At 40.8% G+C, this 22602-nt stretch overlaps 1 protein-coding gene across 2 annotated transcripts in view; it reads right to left on the reverse strand.

Annotated features, from left to right (window-relative positions):
• Positions 1 to 22602, reverse strand: part of cachd1 (cache domain containing 1) — an 86899-nt gene that overhangs the window by 50925 nt on the left and 13372 nt on the right. For both annotated transcript variants that reach the window (XM_056378744.1, XM_056378743.1), the window contains exon 2: positions 3299 to 3361. In XM_056378744.1, coding sequence (XP_056234719.1) covers positions 3299 to 3361 — 63 coding nt within the window. The remainder of the gene's footprint in view (positions 1 to 3298; positions 3362 to 22602) is intronic.

Below are 22602 nucleotides of genomic sequence, written 5' to 3' on the forward strand. Positions count from 1 at the left end.
CAAATGAGAATCATGAGGTCGAAGGAACGGCCCAAGGAGCTCAGAGACACAATTGTGGCAAGGCACAGATCTGGCCAAGGTTACAAAAGACTTTCTGCAGCACTCAAGGTTCCTAAGAGCACAGTGGCCTCCATAATCCTTAAATGGAAGAAGTTTGGGACGACGAGAACTCTTCCTAGACCTGGCCGTCCAGCCAAACTGAGCAATCGTGGGAGAAGAGCCTTGGTGAAAGAGGTAAAGAAGAACCCAAAAATCACTGTGGCTGAGCTCCAGAGATACAGTAGGGAGATGGGAGAAAGTTCCACAAAGTCAACTATCATTGCAGCCCTCCACCAGTCGGGGCTTTATGGCAGAGTGGCCCGACGGAAGCCTCTCCTCAGTGCAAGACATATGACAGCCCGCATAGAGTTTGCCAAAAAACACATGAAGGACTCCCAGACTATGAGAAAAAAGATTCTCTGGTCTGATGAGACCAAGATTTAACTTTTTGGTGTTAATTCTAAGCGGTATGTATGGAGAAAACCAGGCGCTGCTCATCACCTGCCCAATACAATCCCAACAGTGAAACATGGTGGTGGCAGCATCATGCTATGGGGGTGTTTTTCAGCTGCAGGGACGGACGACTGGTTGCAACTGAAGAAAAGATGAATGCGGCCAAGTACAGAGATATCCTGGAAGAAAACCTCTTCCAGAGTGCTCGGGACCTCAGACTGGGCCGAAGGTTCACCTTCCAACAAGACAATGACCCTAAGCACACAGCTAAAATAACAAAGGAGTGGCTTCGGAACAACTCTGTGACCATTCTTGACTGGCCCAGCCAGAGCCCTGACCTAAACCCAATTGAGCATCTCTGGAGAGACCTGAAAATGGCTGTCCACCAACGTTCACCATCCAACCTGACAGAACTGGAGAGGATCTGCAAGGAAGAATGGCAGAGGATCCCCAAATCCAGGTGTGAAAAACTTGTTGCATCATTCCCAAGAAGACTCAGGGCTGTACTAGCTCAAAAGGGTGCTTCTACTAAATACTGAGCAAAGGGTCTGAATACTTATGACCATGTGATATTTCAGTTTTTCTTTTTTAATAAATTTGCAAAAATTTCTACATTTCTGTTTTAATCTGTCAAGATAGGGTGCTGAGTGTACATTAATAAGAAATAAAATGAACTTTTTTGATTTTTGCAAATGGCTGCAATGAAACAAAGAGTGAAAAATTTAAAGGGGTCTGAATACTTTCTGTACCCACTGTATATATATGTAAATGTGTGTGTTTGCAGCTTTGGTTCTCTAAAATTTTTTTAAATCTTAAAGTTCTTGTGAAGAATGCTAATAAAGATAAATTCAGTTTTTCTAAAAGATCATACATAGTTTGGAAAGTATCCACTGTCCTTAAATTGTTTTGGGGTTTTTTTTGTGAAATTTACATTGACTTATAAACAATGTCTTTATGTGAGCAGTCAATTTTAAATTATAACAATGATAGGGATTTCCAGAATCAATCTGCTACAGTGCTTGGGTCCAATCATGACATTTTAATGGATTATATTAGAGAAATAAAGCTTGATCTATTAAACAGTCTTTTCATAGTTCTACTCCAGGGTTCTCCACATACAGAGCAACTATGAAAACACCTCACTGTGCTTTTAAACGATGGAGAGCTGTCTGCATGCAAACCATGAACCAACATGAAAACAGGAATGCAGGCAGCAGTTTTAATTAACGATCTGCACTCTGATGGCACATGTCAGAGTGAGTGAAGCAAGCAGAATACATTCATAAAACAGTCAGGAACAGACTCAAAGACGGGCAGAGAGAGGGAGGGCTCCAGTCATTAGAGAGGGTGAGATGTCTGAGCGTCTGACTGAATAATGAATTTCCAGAGGAGAAACTCGTCCGAGAAGCCAGTGGCTTCTCTCCGTAGCTCCTTGGCTTCTCTCCCTGCTCGGTCCCAGCCCTCTCTTCCTCTGCAGATACACTCCTAATTGAACCTCGCCTTGGCTCAGGGACACACAGCCCCTCTGCCCAGAGAGAACAAGCAAGTCAACTCTGCCAGAGCTGTCATCTGAATGAGTTGGCACCTGCCTCAGAAGGGTTATGGGCTGAATGTATGGGCACTCTATGAGTTGCCTGCCCATGGATATAAAATAGTTAAACTCCTCCAGCACAGATCCAGAATAAATGAAGTCAGCACTGCCCTTGGATTGGATTGGGACTTATTAAAATACACCACATCCATTGGAGTGTTATTCAAAAGTTTTGACTAGCTATTGTAGCTGAGGTTCCTGTGAAAGGAATTATCTTTAGACTAGGCCGATTATTGAGACTTGCACTAAAGGTTATGATGATCACGATGAGTCTCACTCTGTAGCCTGGAAACACATGGAGTTCTGTGAAAATTATTTTTGCGCAGGTAAGTCAAGAAAAAGGCCACATTTCTATCGAATCAGCAATGCTTCAAGGCCAATTTGAGCTGCCTCAGGAATAGTGAATAGTTGCAAGGTGAGAGACACTATATATGCCTCACACACACGCACATACATGCATACACCGACACAGATGGATACACTGGTGCACACAGTCACAGGAGACATGCAAACAAACATCAACCTGTCTGTTCTTGCTGGTGGCTGTTTACCAGTCTGTTGTTTACTGTGATTCCTCCAATATCCCTGACACGAGTGCAAACGCACGCACGCACGCATGCACACACACACACGCACACACACGCGCACGCACGCAACATGCTATGTCTGCACACAATCATGATTGACTTGACACCAGACGCCAGAAATTCCCTACATAGTTTTCCGATCTAGGACCAAAATGCTACACATAAATTCTGACTCATAATTCTGAGTCATTTAAAACAAATCTCCCGATTCTGGTGCTGCTATGTTTGTTTCCAAAAAGATACCATTCTCTCCTTGAATCCGTCTTATTCTGTCCAACTGCAGCTCTGCACTCATATTATGAGCGAAGGGGGAAAGAGATACAGACCACAGATGAGTGGAAAAACAGAACTTCAAAGCCAATGAGACAGCAGCCGTAGAATTTTAATAAACCCCATTTTTCCTCTGATGGCAAGTGTGTGTGTGTGTGTGTGTGTGTGTGTGTGTGTGTGTGTTTATTGTGGCTGAATTGAAATCTACACAAGACAACAGCACAAACAGACACCAGCCATGTCACATGCATGCACACAGGCACACACGCACACCGTACGCACGTACGCACGTACGCACGCACGCACGCACGCACGCACGCACGCACACAGAGGGAAGTGTGAAGCCTTTGTTACTCACCTGCTGCACTTCTGTCTCTCCGTTTGATGTCTTCTCGGTGTACACAAACGAGTTGAAAATCCTCTGTAGAGAGACAGAGAGGGAACGAAGCAGAGACAGTGAGGAATGCTGAACATGTACATCCAATAACTGAAAACAATCAGCTGAGGACGAGTATTGGTTTATACAGGTCGATTTTGGTTTCAGGCGTTGTTGAGCAGAGAGCTTTGTTATTAACACCCTGAAATATTATCTGCGAGACATCCTATAAAAAGGGGGATTTACAAACTATTGCATTATTATGACACAGGTAATGAACAGGAACACCCATAGTCTAGGATCGCCACTGAGTGTAACTAGTGTAAAACATTCAAATGACCACTAAAAACCACATTAATGGACTTTTACAATGGCAGATATTTTTATCTATCATGCACAAGTGTAGCTAACAATAATAATAATAATAGTAGCTACATTCATGCAGGTGTTCTTCTGTCAGGGCTCTGGCATTGTGTATTTAGGCTCACTGGCCTTATTGGCACATCTAAATGTGATGCATTAGTCACATGTCACAGGTCATTAATTAAACCTGTGCTTCTCCTGCTACGACAAGTCAAAAGCGGAAAAGGTTTAATTAAGTCATCAATCATATAATTTCCAACATGATAACAATACACACAGGATATAAAGTATAAATATCTGTTTTGTGATGTACTTGGAGGTTGACAGTGTTGTGGGCGGTGTTGTATTAAGACAGTGCCTTACAAGCTGTTGTGTAACTACAGATAATTAACATCAAACAAACTGACTTCACTGAATCTAAGTTACCGTCTTGACTCTGGCTCTCTGAAGTAAGGTGGACATTAGCATTAGCACTGATGCATTTCTGCAGAGCCATTTTTATTACTGGTCCTGAGAGAATGATAAACCTGTTTATCTCCCAAACAACCAGCCCATAGACCCAGACAGTATGGCCCTGTCATTTCCATCAGTTTCTAGGTTGGGGAGGAAAATGCGTCGTCTGTCTAAGTATGGAGATCAGCCATAACACAAAATGATGGTTTTTCATGAGCAAGAATCACAGCGTGATGCTAAATTTCCCCGTTCACCTTCCAAACTGAAGCATTTTAATAGTCATTGATTTATATTGTTAAGTGAATATGAAGCAGAGCAGTACATTAAGGCATGGAGAAAATGAGTCCTGGTGTGACCTCAGCGCTCAGAGAGCAGCAGAAAAAACATTTTAAGAGCGGGCTTGAATACGGTCCTGACACACACACACTAACACACAGGCATTTATTCAGATGGTCTCTGGGGTCCCATCAGCTAAATATTCGCTTTCTTACATGCACAAGAGAAAAAAAAAAAAACACACACACACACACTTCCTAAAACACAGGCAGCGGTACTATGTGGCAGCTACAAACAGAGTAAAACTAATGTTTGTGTTGAGGCAGCAGGTAGGCAGGTGGTTCACTGTAAGCCGCCCCACCGCTCACAAAGCCTTAAATTGCCTGGTTCCACGCTACAACCGTTTCCTGCTGCCTGTCCACACCTTTTGTTACACACATTCCAGAGGACACCAATTACCCAGAATGCACCACATCCAACTAACCTGGGAGCCGATTCACTTCAGACTGTTACTGCCTGCTCACATACGTACACTTTCTCACCCTTCAACGGGTCTCTACAAAGGCTGACAAAACAAAGCAAAGTTTCATCGGTTTCGCGCTGTCAAAGGGCAAAATGAGCAGGTCTTTCAAGATGCAGTGGATTCTTAAACATCAGAAACCTGAGTTATTCCTGATAAGACTCTTTTTCATATCTACTTTTGCATAGAAATGTAGTTTATTGGCTTTGTATTGAAGGCAGAGTTGCAACAAAGGATTCATTTCCTTACTGATGAACCTGCCAGATACGTTCCTGAGTAACTGCTTAATCTTTTGGTCTGTAATTCACCAGAGAACAACAGAAAGTGTCCATCCTCATGTCTGAGCAGAAGTCCCAATATGTTCAGATTACTATAAAGTTAGACATGGAGCAAATCTGGGAAGCTAAAATCAGAAAATGATTGCCAATTTTGCTTGAAAGTTGACTTAAATGGTTAATTGATTATCAAAATAGATGATGACTTTTCCTTCGATCAACTAAACTGACTAATCTTTGCAGCTCGAATTGAAATATATCTTCATAGCGTAAAGGCAAACACAGACACACAGTCAGGCAGTGACAGATGCAACTGGTCACTCATATCGCTTTACAACGCCCCCTTCTGGGTAACTAGACCATTCAGCTTCCACTCTTTCAGATGAAGTATCAAATGTTATTTCTAAGAATTCAATTATGTCTAATGTGGCCTATAGAATGCTGCAGAAATGAGTCCTAAAAGCCAGAAATAAGTTGGCATTGTTGCATCTCAAAGAGCTCAGTTTTAATCCGGATTGTCTCAGTGGAGTCAGCAGTCCTTGTTATGACTGTTTTTGTGCATGTTGCTTTGCTTTTACAGACTATGGGACAGTAGAGTAACAGTAGAGTGCTATACAAACAATTGCATAATGTTATCATTACACACACACACACACACACACACACACACACACACACACACACACACACACAGAGAGCTGCATATTTTACTACCGAGTTATTCGCAAAGTGCAAAACCAAGCCTAGACAGTCTACTGTTCCACGCCCTTCTAGTGGAAAAACAGCAGGTCCAAGATGTGGAACTGTCAAATAAACACGAACAAGCACACACAAACAGAGCTGCCACTACTTAGCAGGAATCATGTGTTCTCAAAACACCACACTAACAAAAGAGGGAAGAAGGGGGGAAAAATAGGCACTCGAATGGAGAAATACTTCGTCTCCATTAAGCCAGCAATTCTGAAAAACGGGGAACAAATTCTGAAGAGAGAGAAAACTCCTGTTGTTGATTAGCCACAGGTTAGCTGTCTTTCCCCCAGTGCCTTGAGTGTTTGTTGTTGGAGCTGCTTTGTGGTTTTCACAGCTATGGAGAGGCCAGGGAGGAATGCTCGACTCTGAAACCTGAGAGGCCTGAGGCAGGCTGGGCCACCGTGGGCTTGTGGCCTCCCCTGACCCATAACCAAACACTGAAATGTACACAGACACATACTGACTGTTACACAGTGTCAGAAAAGTACTCAAGCTTCCTCCTCCGGGCAGGGTAGTATAGAAAAAATAGATATCACAAACACCAAAAGATGACAAAAACAACAAACATTTGAATTGTTCAGCAGATGTACAGCACACAAATGGGAACCTTTTTTTTTTTTTAATCCAAGATGTGGTAGGTTTAAAGAAGCTACTTGCTTGTTTTACTATTGCTACAAAGGACGTTAGCATTAACAGCTGTTTACTTAGCAGTCGATAAGAAACATTGCGAGTTCAGCATCAAACTTAATTCTTTAACTCGGCAAGACCTGTCTCCAGTAGTGGAAAGCCACCCTTTTGTTTCCCTTTCTATCACTTCTTTTTTGTATTGAAGCTAGCATGCTAACCAGCTAGCTCCGGACGGGTCAGATTGTAGTGTCCAGGCTGCCCCGAAGAAGCAGCGCTGCTCGGAGGGCAGATTATAACCCTTCATCCTGTAAACGCAACAATGGCAGAAGCTCTTGCTAAGTGTAAATGCTAACACACGCTATGTGACAATAGCAAAACTTACAAAAACCTCCTTTAACTTCTTGCAAAAAAGAAGTGTGATTCACAACTATAAATTGAATCCCACCAAAAGTGATAATGATAGACAATAAACAACATAAATATACGTACATATGTATGTTCTGCAGATGCTCATTAAGCAGCAGGAAATGCTCTCATTTCGCTGATACACAGACACTCAACAGCGACTTCATGAACCATTGGCTTAATTTATCAAGCTGAGGAATAAAATCATTCTGCAGCAACAGCATGTGGAGTGCACATGTAGTAGCAATATTTTTGGATCACTAATAACAGCTCTTTAATAATATCCTAAATTTGTTTTGTTCCCATGTCGAAGGGAGCACCGTAAAGTACACATTTTACAGCTACTTCAGCCAAATAGGAGCTAAGCTCACAAGAACTGCATTCAAACTCCTGTCCAGTGATCACAGAGCACCAGTCTTTGTCTCATTAGGCCAGTTTTTAAATCCACCCACCTTGGGGTTAATCCTAACCACAGATGAGTGGTTCACAGGAATGGCTAAACCTCAGTGGAAGCTCAAACTGCAAGTTACAAAGATAACTACCAGAACCTGTGGTTTTTTTAATCCCGCAGTATTTTATTCTATTGTAATTATACAGTGTTTTTATTTGTTGTAGAGAAATTTGGCTGCATACATTAAAACTGCCTTATCTTTTAAACTCTTCCCCAGCTTTATCCAGACTTATGAATAAACCTGCTTTCCTCTCAATTATAGGAAAAGAGAAGGATTAACATTGAGCAGATTTGCCAATCACAAGAAAAGAGCATACCATGAGTTTCAGAACCTGCTGTTAAGGTTGCACTGTTGATGTGTTGAATCCCACACAAAACGGTTGTTTCCCTTTAACAACAGCACCCTGTTATAGCAGCTTATAGCAATGGTTAAACCATGGGAACTTGCCCAATATATATGGCATCTATTTAATTGGACCTGCCTCTTCAGTTCTTCTGTCAGGCTCTCTTGGGGATACCATAAACTACCCCAAGAGGCTCTTCTCCTTTTAAGTGACTCTTTTGTTCTCAGTGGAGCATTGAATAAAATCCAGACCCAGACCAGCCCAAGGACAGAGATACTGAGAGTCACCCGAGTATGCTTTGAGGGGAAGCACATGGAGAAATGAGAGACCACTAAGCACAGCACAGAAATGTGCAGTGAGGGAAGAAGGGAAAGAAGAGGTACGAGTGAGACAGAAAAGAAAAAGGGGAGGGTAGGAAAGAGGAAGAGAGGAAGTGGAGGCCAACTGCAGTGGTAGGGCTGAATTGGGAATACACATATAAGCAATTCACCCATCTTCAAAGGCCACAGTGGAGACATGAGCAACACTAACTTGTAATTGGACTGGAGAGCATGCACACAAAACGTGTACATACACACACACACACACACATTAATCCTGTCTTTAGGGCTTGTTGATCAGTGGTCCAAGGTATTATCTGTGAACACACTGGAGGGCACATCGCTTCAAAAGAGAAAGAGAGAGAGAGAGAGAGAGAGAGAGAGAGAGAGAGAGAGAAAGAAAGAGAGAGAGAGAGAGAGAGAGAGTATATGAGCATGTCAAAGCGATGTGCCAACTGCGAATCAAATAAGTATGTGGGCTATGCATAAGGAAACATGCACAGGCCTATTACAAGTGTATGTAGTTCACACACTGCTGATCTCATTGTAGGAAATTTCAATGAATGTGAGTGTCTCTCTGTCCCTCTCTAAAATACACACACACACACACACACACACACACACACACACACACACACACACACACACACACACACACACACACACACACACACACACACACACACACACACACACACACACACACACACACACACACAGGGCTGCAGCGTAGGTGTTTTGGAGCTGTAGAGCCTGAGAGATTGGTTTCAATACAACTGACAGATAAAAGCCTAAAGCCCAAGGGACAGTAACTGCTGCTTCCTCCATGCTGCTGGTATACAGCTCAGCCTCTCTCCTTCCATCAGTGCAATACCCCCCCCTTCTCTCCCCCTCCCTCCCTACCCTGCTCCCAGCCAACTCTTCGCTCATTGCACTACAAAAGGCTGGACTCAGGGATACGCACATCAGAGCTTCACCTCTGACGGGGGTGTGTGTGTGTGTGTGTGTGCGTGCTTTTTCCTAGACCCATCGCCATGTCTCCATCCTTTGCTTTACCCTCCCATCTCAATTTTTTTCTCGCTACAAAGCAGAGTCAGGAAACAGGCACCTGGGAGTGGAAAAGCAAGGGGAGAGAGAGAAAGAGTGAGTATGTGTGTGTGTGTGTGTGTACATATACAGTTTTTGTATTTTCAGAATACAACAACAAAAAAAAAAGTCTGAAATAATTGCACCTGCAGTTTAGAGCTCCATGACATACAGTCCAGAGCAACAGAAGAAAAACAGCATCTGGATTCAGTCTTTTTTCTATGTGGGGATAAACCTGGTGCACTAATGTAAAAACTCACATCTACTTTAAAAAGGTTTCACTGTGTTTCCTATCAATTATAACAACAACCTCATTAATAACAACCCCAGCTCAGTTTTGAAGCAGATAACAGATGCAATTCTCCCCAGTCTTCTCACTGGGCAGTTCTATTAACTTTGCAGCCTCAGATGTCTTGTTGTTTTCCACCAAACGCCCCAAAATCCCCAAACCCCTAAAATATTCAGTTTGCAATGATGACAAAGAACAGTCTGAAATCTGCAAATATTTGATATTTTTCACAATTTCTGCTTGAAAAAGGACTGAAACAATGAATTGATTATCATAATAGTTGCCCCTTATTGTTCTGTCAATTCATCGACTAATTGTTTCAGCTGGAAATAGCTAACTGTTCATGTTTACAGCTTGTTGTGTGAACATTTTGTGAACATGTGTTATACATTTTAACAATGGTCTGAGCTTAAAAATGGTGAACATCAAAACCAAATGACAACTAAAAGAGTGCCAGTTAGTGTCCTGGTTTTCACCTTATTGTCTGTTCCAACTTCACATCCATTGGATAGAAAGCAGGTGTGTGTTACCACAGCAGTTCCAACACAGAGAAACACTTCAATCATGAACTAGAACTCACGGGGGGGGTGGGGGGGCTTTCGACATATCTTCATTTAACGACTGATTTCACTGATAGTATAAGAAAATCAATAGCTAGCCTTCCCATTAATTCTAGACAACCTCAACAAAGTCTGACGATACATTAATGCACAAAGTATGGACAATTCTGTGCAGATTTCAGAAGCATACTTTAGTTCTATGAAATGTATCAAAACGTATCGAGGTCGTGACCTTGGCTCTATTAAAAAGAAGGAATAAAAGAAAGAGGGGTTGAGCAGGAAGAGACATGTCAAATCTGAATCTCTAAATGTCACTATAATGGCCATAGAGAAGCCAAACCCTTGCTAATTAAGTGCGTCTCCGTTTCAACCCAGTGAAGCAGGTTGGCTAATTAAATGACTGGCCGTCAGTGTCTGCCAACTGCTTGCTGCTGCATTTAGAGGGTGCTGCAGGTCAATTTAATTTGCTTGAATCTAACTAACGGACAACCTGAGGCAATAGCTCCAAAGCCTCAGCCCACACACTGTGTCAGAGTAAGGAGTGTGTGTTTGTGTACAGCCTTCTACTCAAAGGATTGAAAAAAGAAAAAACCTGGTTAGCTCTGGTTCACTGTGCTCCATTTTCAATCTTCTCTACATGCATTTGTGTGCTCATGGACATTTATGTGCACTTGGAAAAAAAAAAAAAGGAGGCAAAAATGTGGAGGATTGCTGCCACATGCATGAATGACTCTTAGCCTTTATGTCTTCATAAAAATATAACTTGGTTGTCATAGTAATTTGACTTAATGCTGTAATGGATAAAACATTTCATCCCTTTTTTTAGGTCAAAGTCTAAATCCCAGGGTGCACTGGGTGCTTCACAGAAACACTGAATGATCATACATTTAAGCCTGATGTCCATCATGACACCGCACTTTCCCTTTGTCACTCTCATACTGTGAATGAGCTGAAATTCACTCATTAACTCTTCTGTGAGCAATCACACAATCTGGTGTAGTAATATCATATTCCGATGTATACACACTGATTTGTCAGAGCTTTATAACGGACTAGATTTTTGTGCTAGTATAATCAATAAGAGGAAATCAATGCCGCACTAAAAGACTGCCTGAAATTTTGAATAAGTGGACACAGCATAGCAGTTTAGTGAGTCTTGGTCCAAGCAGCAAGGGTGTGGTGGTGGTTTCAGCTTGCTGTCAGGATATCCAGCTCCGGGACATAAAGTAAAGCCTGGGAACCTGTTCAACATCTGTCCAAGACTCTGGACAAATGTGTCACACTGACCACATATAATAGCTTTTCAGTGTGGACTTCTAAAAAAAGCAACACAGAACAATGGTTTTTAAACATTTTCCACCAGAGTCCTTCAGTCCAATTCCAGTCAGCTCCTAAAATGGTTTGACATCTTACTGATGAAGTACTTGAAGCATTCATTTAACCCTTACCTGGAGTTAGTTAACGTCACTAAGAACAACAATATATTCAACAGTGTATTAAAGCAATGTGTTTGGATAATGCTGCTAGAAAAGGCAACACGGAAAGAGAGTTGCAAATTAATCTGTTTTCAGAAATATTCCATAAAAACAACATCCTTTGATTAAAGAACACACAACACAAATGTTCAATGGAAAGATTTGTTCAGCAGCTGTATGGCTTTTGAGTAATTCCTCTTTGATCTTCTTGCTCTGTGTTAAAGTTGCAAATAACAATTATTTTTCCTGTTGATAAATCTGCTGATTATTTTCTCAAATAATACTTTGGTCTATAAAACATCAGAAAATGTTTTTGTTTAATGTCCATCACAACATCCTACAGAACAAGTCCATGTCATCAAACAGCCAGAATCCAAAAATTTAAAATTTACTATAAAATAGAGTGTATAAAAGACCAAGAAAAGCATGAGATTATCACACTGTCACTGAAACTGTCATACTTAACAATTAATTGATTATCAAAATAGCTGGTTATTCCTTTTCTTTTGATCACCTAATCAGTATTTGTCTTGCAAGTCTATCCCAAACAGTGGGAGGTTGCATGTTTTTTTTTCATTGGTTCCACATATTTTAGTGTTAAAATCAATTTCTTAGTTTTTTTTTTGTTGGATTTATTGAGTTGGCAAGACTGTTCAAAAAAGGTTCAACAAAACAGATCCTCCAACAAAAAACATACATCAAAAACACATCACAATCCCATGGAGCAAGTTGTATGACCATATGTGACCAACTGTGATCAGCAAGTGTTTCAAACTCACATCTACAAATGCCATAAATATCATTCACACAAAATGTACCAGTCAGCAAGGAGCTCCGACTGGAGTCTCTTTATCTCCCTCTCCCTCATTTCAACCAAGGTCTCATCCAGTCCAGTGCAGCGGGAGAGAGAAGCCAGTCAACTATCGGGTGCTGTGGTTCTGAAATAACAAGACCCCCTTTTGTCCAAACAGCGTCAGGGCCAAGAGAGAGAAAGAGAGAGAGTCACCACCACGCAGATCCCAACAACCTCCCCGCCGCCCCCTACACCTACCCGAGAGGCTCTCAAGTCTCGGCCTGGGATGTTTGCTCTCCCTCTCCACCAGACAGCATATAATGCTTTCCACATGTGAGAGAGAAAAAAAGGAGGGAATGGAGGGTGGAGGAGAGAATATGGGAGCAAAGGGGGTGGGGGGTTGGAAAAGTGGGGTGGGGTCAGACAAGAGTAGTAAAGAGAGGAGACAGATAGAGGAACCAGGGTCTGATAGTAACGTCTCCACAGCAAAGCCAGGATTCATGTTTATTTGAAGCTATGACTATGAATAATGATGTAAAATTGGAATATCTAATGGCATTTCAGCCTTTATTTGACAGTAATAAAGAGACATGGTACAATCAGAGGTACTGGTGGCATGGATAACACATAAATTTAATTTGATTGTTGCAACTAAACAGCTTTTCTCTGGCAAAAGCAAAGATTTTCATTTTGTACTTTTGTTTCATTTTGTTTCCATTTTTAATTAATTTGCAATTGTAAGTTCAAAAAGTCTGTTCTGCGGCCAACGCTAGACACAGATTGGCAAAAAACTTCAAGGGGACCCATTATGTTCATTTCTAGCTCTACACTACATGGTTATTCTGGTACTTCACTAGAGTAGCTTTGCATTATTAACAATTTTTTTTAAAAATCGTTATTTATCTCAGTTATCTTAGTACGTGTGGGAAATGCGCTAAAAAGCTGACTGATGTGGAAAACATCTGCTGTCAGGAGATACAAAAGGTAACGTTGCTAGGAAAATGTTTTTCTGCTGCCGCCAAACACCTGTATAGTAAACCTAGACCATTGGTTATTTGCATAACCAATGGTGTAGGCCAATGGCCAACAGTACATTAAATACCTTTAAAAGTACTCATGTTTTTCGGAGAACGAGTTGTGCTTGAAGCACATGGCCATATTAGTAAATCTGCTGACGTCAGATGTCATACAGAAGTAGGAAAAACCATTGAAAAACCAAGTGTTTAGAGCAGACTGTGTTTGTCTCACAGAGATTGCTTTGGCATATATTTAGCTCATTATTTGAAACTTCGGGCACATTTACTATGGACATCAACATTGTAACATCATTTTTATGACCAAAAATAAGGAAAAGCACAAGAGGTCCCCTTTAAGTAAGGCGACTATATGGAATCAAACTTACTCAAAACATGTTTTATTGTTTCCCCATTTAGCCCTCCTGCTGGGACAAAGGATGGTAATGAACCATCTGAATCGTGCCTTAGCTTCAGTCCAAAAACGAAGCATTTGGAATAAATTGAGACACATAATCTAGCAGTTTAGTGAATGTAAATGAGGTTTCTCTCTCTCTCTACCCCTGAGTGTTAAGAAACAATGGCATAAGTGTTATGAGCGCTCGGCATCAAACGATGGAAAAGGAGGGGGGCAGGCAAACAGGGAGACGGCCAAGACAATGTGCCTTAAATTGTCTTAAATGTTTTAATTTAAAAATAAATGTGATATCCTAGCATGCATGCTTCAAAAGGTCACACCTCTGATTATCCTCGTTCCTATGAGGTGTGTCTGCAAGAACATATGTCAAGTAAATGTGGTAAGAGGCATTGGGCCCAACTTATTACCTCTCCACACAAGGCCCTTAATGTCAAAGCAGTTGAGTCATTAAAACAAGGCCTCAGGCCACAGTAACATGCACTAATAATACTTGACTAATTAGACGTACAAAAACTTTTGTGGTAGTTTACACATCTTTCTGAACTCCTTGAAAAACTTGTGATTTTAGGGACTGGATTACCTACTGAATATATTAATATATACAGCACAAGGTTCTAATAGGAAATCATACTGATCTTGGATAAGGTTTTAGTCTGAAAGCAGTAACACACACACTCCGTAGCAGCAGTACCAGCAGGCCAGCAGTGCATTATGGGACTAATAACTTGCCGTTAAAGTGGAGCCAATGTGAAAACGTTCCAAAAGACAGATCAAAGCTGCATACCTGAGCACCTCCATTAAACTGATAAAATCTAGGAGTGAAAGAGGACGAAAACAAAACCTCACACATTGCGGTCAAATTAGTTCAACAAAAGAATGTGGGATAATGAGAAAACGCTGTGTTTTTATAGGGGCTTTGAAATGTTTCTCCATATCAAAAGGCCCATAAATGATGGTGTTTGTGTTCACGTAACATGACTGAGACTGGCCAAAGAATGATCGTAGTTAAACCACTGAGCACCATGCAGGCATGCACAAAACGTAGCTGATGATGTGTAAAATCTCATAAATAACTGGGGACTAAGGCAGTTAGTCAGGATCCAAGTGCTGTGCTCTTTTCATATGAACAACTTCATGACACAAATGCTAGTAAATTGCGGTGGGGATCGGGGTGAGGGAGTTCGTAAAAAACTAAAAAAAAAAACTAAAAAAAAAAAACAGCCTCTCCTGGTTGGCTAATGTATGCCACTCATTCCTTTAACTACTGGTTGAGACCTATAGTTGGGTCATAGGTCTATTTAAAGTGGATACCCTATAGGAATGGATACTGACACTACTTTGTTTCTGGATGAATTTTTAAATGCAGTACTTTGCTCCTTCTTACTCAAAGAAAGCAGAGAGTAAGAGAACTGAGAAACGGAAAATTACTTAATTACAAAAACATGTTGGGATAACGTCTTCTCTATGTTTCGTCTTACAGCTGGAGTATATACCAAAATAAAAATAAACTCGTCAGGATTGCCCCTTTTAGGACCAAATGCTTAGAGTGGAATGACAAACGGCACGACTAAAGCAAACAGGCAGCACAGCGGTGGAAACCAAGCAAAATTCTCCAAAACACTTAACCTTCAGTCACCCTAGGGCGCAATGCCAGTCTGGCAGCAGCCTCTGGCACCAAGAGTCCCAGTCACACCCTGGTGGTACGCCCTGCCAAGGCAAAAAACTTCATACTCCTACATTTGCTGGATTGAGAGATGTCAAAAGGATCAGAAAGAGCGTATGAAAGAACTGAGACTGATAAACTGTAAGTCAGGGTCAAAGAAAACGCAGAGGAAGAGAGACACGGCACAAAGGGCTCGTCACCCAGTGCCAATAAATTTATAACTTTGATATACGTTTCCTGCCAAGACAGCCCCCCACTCAGCCAAGTGAAAAGATGTTCAGATGGGGCGCCTGCTCTGTCTGCACAAACTATCCTGGATTATCTTCACATTCCTATGCTGTGCACTCATCTGTAAGGCTTTTACTTGCAGTTTACAAGCATCACTATATGTGTATACAAGAGGCACCCTACAGATCACAGTTTTGCTGAATTTATACCAGTTCTAACTCAAATACTTCTCTGAACAGCCATTTAAAAAAAAAAAAAAGATAAAAGTTGAGTTTCAAACAGTTCAAAGAAGTTTTTAAACGTGGGTTGCGGAAGGAATGGGGAGACTGAAGGATACAGAGGCACAGAGGAAAAAGATCAAGATGGAAAAGACAGTAATGGATAGAACAACAATATCATGTGTGCATATTATACACAGGTAAACGTGAGGGAGAAGCAGAAAAAAAAAAAAAAAACAGACAGACGACCAGAACGGAGAGATGGGGTTAGAGATAAAGAAGAGAAAGGACACAGGACAAGAGGGGAGGGGGGGTGTTCCCGGGGTGGTCTCCTTCTCAGGTTTCTGAGCATGATGTGAGATCATGTCTGGACACTGTTATAAGGTCTCTCTATAGACAGGGTGCTTTGTTCTACTCCATGTACTCTTAGGCCAGTTACACGCACTGATTAATAAAGGCATGGGTCGCTCTGCACAGAGGCTTACGCTACATATGATACTGGTTTTCCCTCTGCCAAGTTAAACGTAGCCCGGAGTGGTCCTGCTGACCCTTGTTGGCAAGCGTACACACAAGAAAATATCTCAGGGATATGCGAGTAAGATTAGATTGTAGTAACTTTCATAAGACGCCTAAATGAGGAATAAATACCCAATGCAACATTACACATTAACCCAACCCGTGTCAAATCTCAGAGTTAATATGGCAGTGAACACTATTGTTCAGCTAATGTAGCTAATGATGTGATAATGCGTAGCTAATGAACTACACCTACACTAATCACGAGAAATCAGCCTGAAACAACAGTAATTCATGTTCATTATCCATGTTGCATATGGTTTGTGTGTGAAAGTGGTACTACTTACACATATGCTCAGTTGCCAGTTTATTGGGTACAGGTAACTAAAACTAATTCAGTATGCAGCACTGTTATATAAGGCTTCTGTACCATGAACACAAATGATTTCCACTGAACTGAGTATGAATTCAAAAATGTCTAGAATCTACGTAACCTACTATTTTAAAATGATATCCAAAAAGAGTTTGCAGGCATTGCAGGTGCTACATTTGTTACATCATACTTGTATCAGCTCCTGCATCAGATGCTTCTTTTTTTTTTTTTTTTTTTTTTTTTTGAACAAACCCCGAGTGGCCAAAGGTAAAAATTATTAAACCCCAAGAAGAAAAATGCACTTTGTTACTGTTTTTTCCCTTCCTGTTTCAACACCAGACAATATTAATATCAACACCAGGCTTTGAGTGTCATATCTGAATGGACAAGTTTTCTATTTACCCAGCTAACAGTATTAATTAATGTCATCTAGTAGGCTAGGTAAGCAATGAAAACAGCTGATTTTGCAGTTGCTTAGTTACAGTAAAAGTGCATCCTATATGATCTAACACTTTTGCGGATTCAGTTAAAGTTCTTAAGATATGAGACAACTTTAGTCACCTCCATATACTGGAAGTGAACTGAATCCAGTAAATCAGGATAATCTAGAGACTTCGCCATTAAAATCTTTTAATTGGGAAGAAAATAGTTCATACTAAGGTCTCCCAAAGATTCTGTGCCGGTCGACAGAAATGCAGAAAGGCACAAAACTCACAAATATAACCAGACATATGATCAGGGCAAAAAGTTTTTACCATAACACTTAGCCTAAATGACAACATGGCAAAACAAATTCTCAAAATACACTAGTGACCATTACTAAAATGTCATTACTGAGTGGAGTAATGCAGGCCAAAGCGTAACACAGTGCAGTACAGCACAGCATTATGACATGATGATTAACTAGATGCAGGATTTGTGTTGGCCGGTCAACGTGCTGAGGGAGGCAACCTGGGAACTGTGGTGAGGGAGGAAAACATCAGCCCTTCCTTTGCACACATGCACAGCTCCATATAGACTCGTGCATAAAAATGACGAATTTACATGAAGTGCATCATGCATTCAAAGTCAAATAACACAGCTTGAGACATCACACACTGAAAAGTTTTTCCATCTAATTTGACACCTGACCTGTCAACATCACCAGTGCTCTGCAACTATACTCTCTCTCTCTCTCTCTCTCTCTCTCTCTCTCACAAGTGATTTAAAAGGAGGACAGTTTATGAGTTGTGACCCTAACTTGCGGCAGGAAACCACAATGCCAAAGTACACACATAAAATACATGCACAAACACAAATCTCCTTTTTCTCTGTGCTATCCTGCAGATGCAGTTGAGTAACTCACAAATACAATCTGTATCAGAAGTCAAGAGACACATATAGAGAAGGAAGAGGTGCAAAGGAACAAAAAAAAAGTGGGAAGGTAAATAAAGAATGAAGGAAAGGAGGATACTGACTGAGACTTTTCATAAACTTCCTTGCTCAAAACTTCTCCAACAGATAGGCCTAAATTTGGAGACATGTTTGAGAAAAGTACTTGGGGGTTGACGGTCTCTAGAGAGATGAAAGGCAGGGGGGAAAAAAGAGAGGAGAAAACAGAAGTGCAAACAAAGAGAGATCACTATCTGTATCCAAATCTGTTTTCGGTTTTGTCTGAGGTGAGGTACAATCAGTATTTCAGTCAACAAGCAACAACAAAAGTAAGGATAAAAAGACTTTCAGCCTTTTAAATATGATGAAATACACTTAGCAATAGGAGAAATAGAACCAAAAGCTTGTCTTTAAAAATGTCCCGTCTCGAATAAAACCCTGATTCACTCTTCATTTGAGGTAAATAAAATTATCTCAGAATTTACAGTCTAATTAACTACAAGTCTAGTGACTGTAGATGGCAGCTAACTACCTTGAAAGCTAGCTAACTGAAGAGACAAGGTTGGTTACTTTACTTTTCTCCCTCGTGTACCTCTTATGGGAAGCCATATGATGCACAACGCTGCTAGAAGGAATGTTTTAAATATATAGGCACATTTCAGGTCTCTTTAAATCAAAGTTACACTACGAAGTGACATATGTTAAAATAAATCCCTGGAGAGCGGGTGGAGCCATATGTGAGTAAGCCCAACTGCCCTGCAAGGGCTACTGCACTCAGAAGGAAAACACAAGCACCCGCAAGGAAAAAAAAATACTCCAACCTGGATCATATAAGAGAAACTGAAGCCACTGGCAGATTCCTGTTTCTTGTCAAGGCTATAGAGCCCCACGTTTTCCCACTGCACCCAAAAAACATGAGTTTTCAAGGATGTTGTCCATATGATAATTTGAGATACATAAATGGCAAGGTCAGATTATTCTGCGGTGGGTGCATATACACAGCCCGCGCACAGCACATTGAAAGAAAAAGAATGAACCGGGTTAATCTTGTCAACAACACTGGAACTACAGGTCTATAGTAAAGTCCAACAGCTGAGAGGCTGAATTTAAATTCTCCTGGTTGTAAGTGTCATCTCCCTTCCTCATTAAGCACCACAGCATGAAGTGCAGGGTCTAAGCATGGAGTCATATAAGAACTTTCGTTACTAGACGAGCTAAAAAAATATTTACTAACAAGGGATTAGGATTCAAATCTAAGGCATGATTTACACATATCTCATATCTACACAATATGTAGTTAAATATATAGTTTACATTCATCAACACTAAAGCAAACCACAGGCAAACACACACACACAGTGTTTGCATTTCACAGACGTGTCAAATCGAGCTCTTAGACAGCAGGCAGGCCTATGGGGGATGTCAGCTGAATATGCATCAGTCTCTTTTTTTCTTATGCTGTCTAAACCTCGGAAACCTCTCCTATTCAGATTCATGAGTCGATCATTGCTGTGTGCAGAAGCTAACGTGTGAATGCTTTCAAAAGGGAGAGAGAGCAACAGAGACTGAGGAAGGAGAGAGAGGGAGTGTTCCCCAAGGACAGTCACAAGTTTCTGGTATGTAAATGATGAGTGGCTTTGCTGTTCTGAATGTGTGGAGAGGGAGAGCCGTGTTTCTGTTATGATGTATGCAGGAGACATATGACAGCTCCTCTCAAAGAATATTCCAGTTGGTTTTCCTGCTATAACTGACAAACAAAACACCTGGTTTGGGACCTCATTAAACACCAAAATAATATTCACATATTCACATTCTAAGGGAGGGTGATGTGACAGCATGTCATTTTTATATATATATATATATAGTATATTCATATAATTGCCCATTTTCTTTTGTAGTATACAAACTATGATGATTTAAGAGAGTTTCACTTTCCATGGCTCAACATAACCCAACAATATTTCAGTGTACAGACAGTGTTCGTCCCTTTTTTTTTTTTTTTTTTTTAAAGTGTTTTAGTTTGCTAACATTCTCTGAAATTCCTGGAAAATAAGATAAGATTGTTTACCTGTTTAAATCTCTTTACTCGTGTTTCTCCAGCATTACATAGATCATATTTTTTATCAGTGATTTATGAGATTTGTTCTAGATCATAATGAAGGTCTGCAGATTTGATTGTGAAAGTTGTTAATGTTGGTCTCCCATTTTTGGACTTTTTTCCATAGTATACTTTGAGTTCTGGCTTATCTATCCATCCATCCATTAGCTATACCACTTATTCTTTGGGATGGAGCCAATCCCAGTTTACGTTGGGGCGAGAGGTGGGGTACACAGGTTGCCAGTCTATTACAAGGCTGACATATTACATAAACAACCATTAACGCTCACATTCACACCTACGGGCAATTGAGAGTCGCCAATTAACCTCTGTGGTGGGAAGATGTGGGAATAGCCGCAGGAAACCCACGCATGCAGGCATGAAGAGAACATGCAGACTCCACAAAGAAAGGCCCCCGAACCCAGAACCTTTTAGCTGTGAGGGAACAATACTAATCACTGCACCACCGTGCCACAATTCTGGCTTATATGAATTTATGATGGGCATAACAGAATGCATAACACAATAATCAATACTTCATTCATTCATTTCTCCATTGTCATAGTTTTTTTGTGATTTTGATGAAAAACTAATAAATCATTTATTAATACAATCAGAATAAATTTTCTTTTGGCTAATTCAGTCAATTAAATAGCAGATATCACATGGATTCAAAAATCCAGTGGTACCATAAAGTCCTGATTTGACACACACACACATATACACACACACACAGGCAATGAAATGAAAATCAACACACTCCTGCCTGTACACAAGTGGGCACACACAACACAAAAAATGATCACATTCACAAAGGTTCCTGTTCCCACAGAGCTCAGTATCGGTCTGAGAGCCCTTTCACACATAGACCAAGTAACACTGACGGATTAACGTGTCCGGAAAAGGTAAGAGATCTGCCTTGTTCACACAATCAACAGTTGCACCCCTCTGACTGGCAGTCTTGAAAACAGAGCAGATTTAAGGCTGCTGCCTGCTTCACTTCAAGAACTGCTCAGAATGTGACATAGCCTGAAATACCACCAGATTTAGGAGTCTGCCTCCAAATACAGTTAAAGTCCTATTTTTCTATCAACCAAGTGATTAATGCTTAGTGTGTTTTTGTGATTATTATTAATTTAATGACTCCATAACACATGCAGCATGGTCCAAAGTTCTTCCTGTAGTTATGTGAGGAAGAGCCAGAGATAATAGTGCAGAGTACTGATCCAAGAACCTCTTCCCTCAGGACCTCACTAAACCCGCACAAATCATACTTTTTGATGCTTCAGTGAAATCAAATTTGTAAGATTTCCACGGGGGATATTTGTTTGGAGCTACCGAGTGTGGAAAAATGCTCAAAACTGCCTGTAAATGGCTTGTATATGCTACTTTTTATCTTACATAAGAAGTCACATCTTCAGTGATATAAGCATTGTCTTACTTACTTTGCACCATTGTCTCATTTATAAAAGGCATGAACTTAAAGTTAGTAGCACTGACTGAAACGTTAACACAACAATCTGACACAGGAGCTTCCATTTATGAAAACGATTATACTGTCTTTTTTTTTTCAGTCAGGATCTTCACTGGAAAATTTTGTCCAACTCCTAATGTGGAGCATCGCCAAAGCTCATTTACTGCAAATCTGACTGTAACATTTACTTAAATATTAAAACTCCCCAAAAAAAGTTCCAATAAATGCACAGAAAAAGGTTGCATCTGTAGATGGGTTTGTCTCCTGGCCAGCTGCCAAGAGATGCCAGCAGAAACCCTGGCTGGCTGATGGTGCCAGCGCCTGGACTAGACAGACTGAGAAAAGCTGGCATGGCACCAGCCAGCCAAACCTGGCAACAAGCGGGCCGTCTGGAAAAAAAAAAAAAATTCTGGGAGATAGAAGTTTGGAATGATAGGAGCGGACTGGATAAGACTGGAGAGAATGATAATGTAGGTTTCTTGTAGAAAGCAAGTACTGATGTCAATTTAGATGCACACAAACACAAAGACAGACTGTCAAAGGGGTTTTCTTCTTGATAGTTCTTCCATGAAGTTCTGTTTTCCATAGCCTACCGAGTCTGCAGAAGAAAAACATTAAAGGGAGGATCTGGTGATATTCAACACCAGGTCAACAGGGAAGTCATCCTCACCCAAAAAAAATGAAGTTCTTTGGAATGGTTCTCCACATATTTTGTCTCTCTGTGGTGTTTCTGCATTGCAAGAAAATCAAACACTTTTTTTCTGACAGAAACTGATGAAATTTGAACTCGGGTCAAGAGTCAGTCTAAAAGAGTCGAGAGCAGATGCTGTTGGTTAAGCAGATGTTGAATGAATGTTTGCCAGAGTATGTCTTACGATGATCTCCTGAACCAGAGGAGTAAAACAGTTTGTCTTGTGGGTTTTTCCT

This window comes from Seriola aureovittata, chromosome 6, assembly GCF_021018895.1.
Source record: "Seriola aureovittata isolate HTS-2021-v1 ecotype China chromosome 6, ASM2101889v1, whole genome shotgun sequence".
Classification (NCBI taxonomy): Eukaryota; Metazoa; Chordata; class Actinopteri; order Carangiformes; family Carangidae; genus Seriola; species Seriola aureovittata.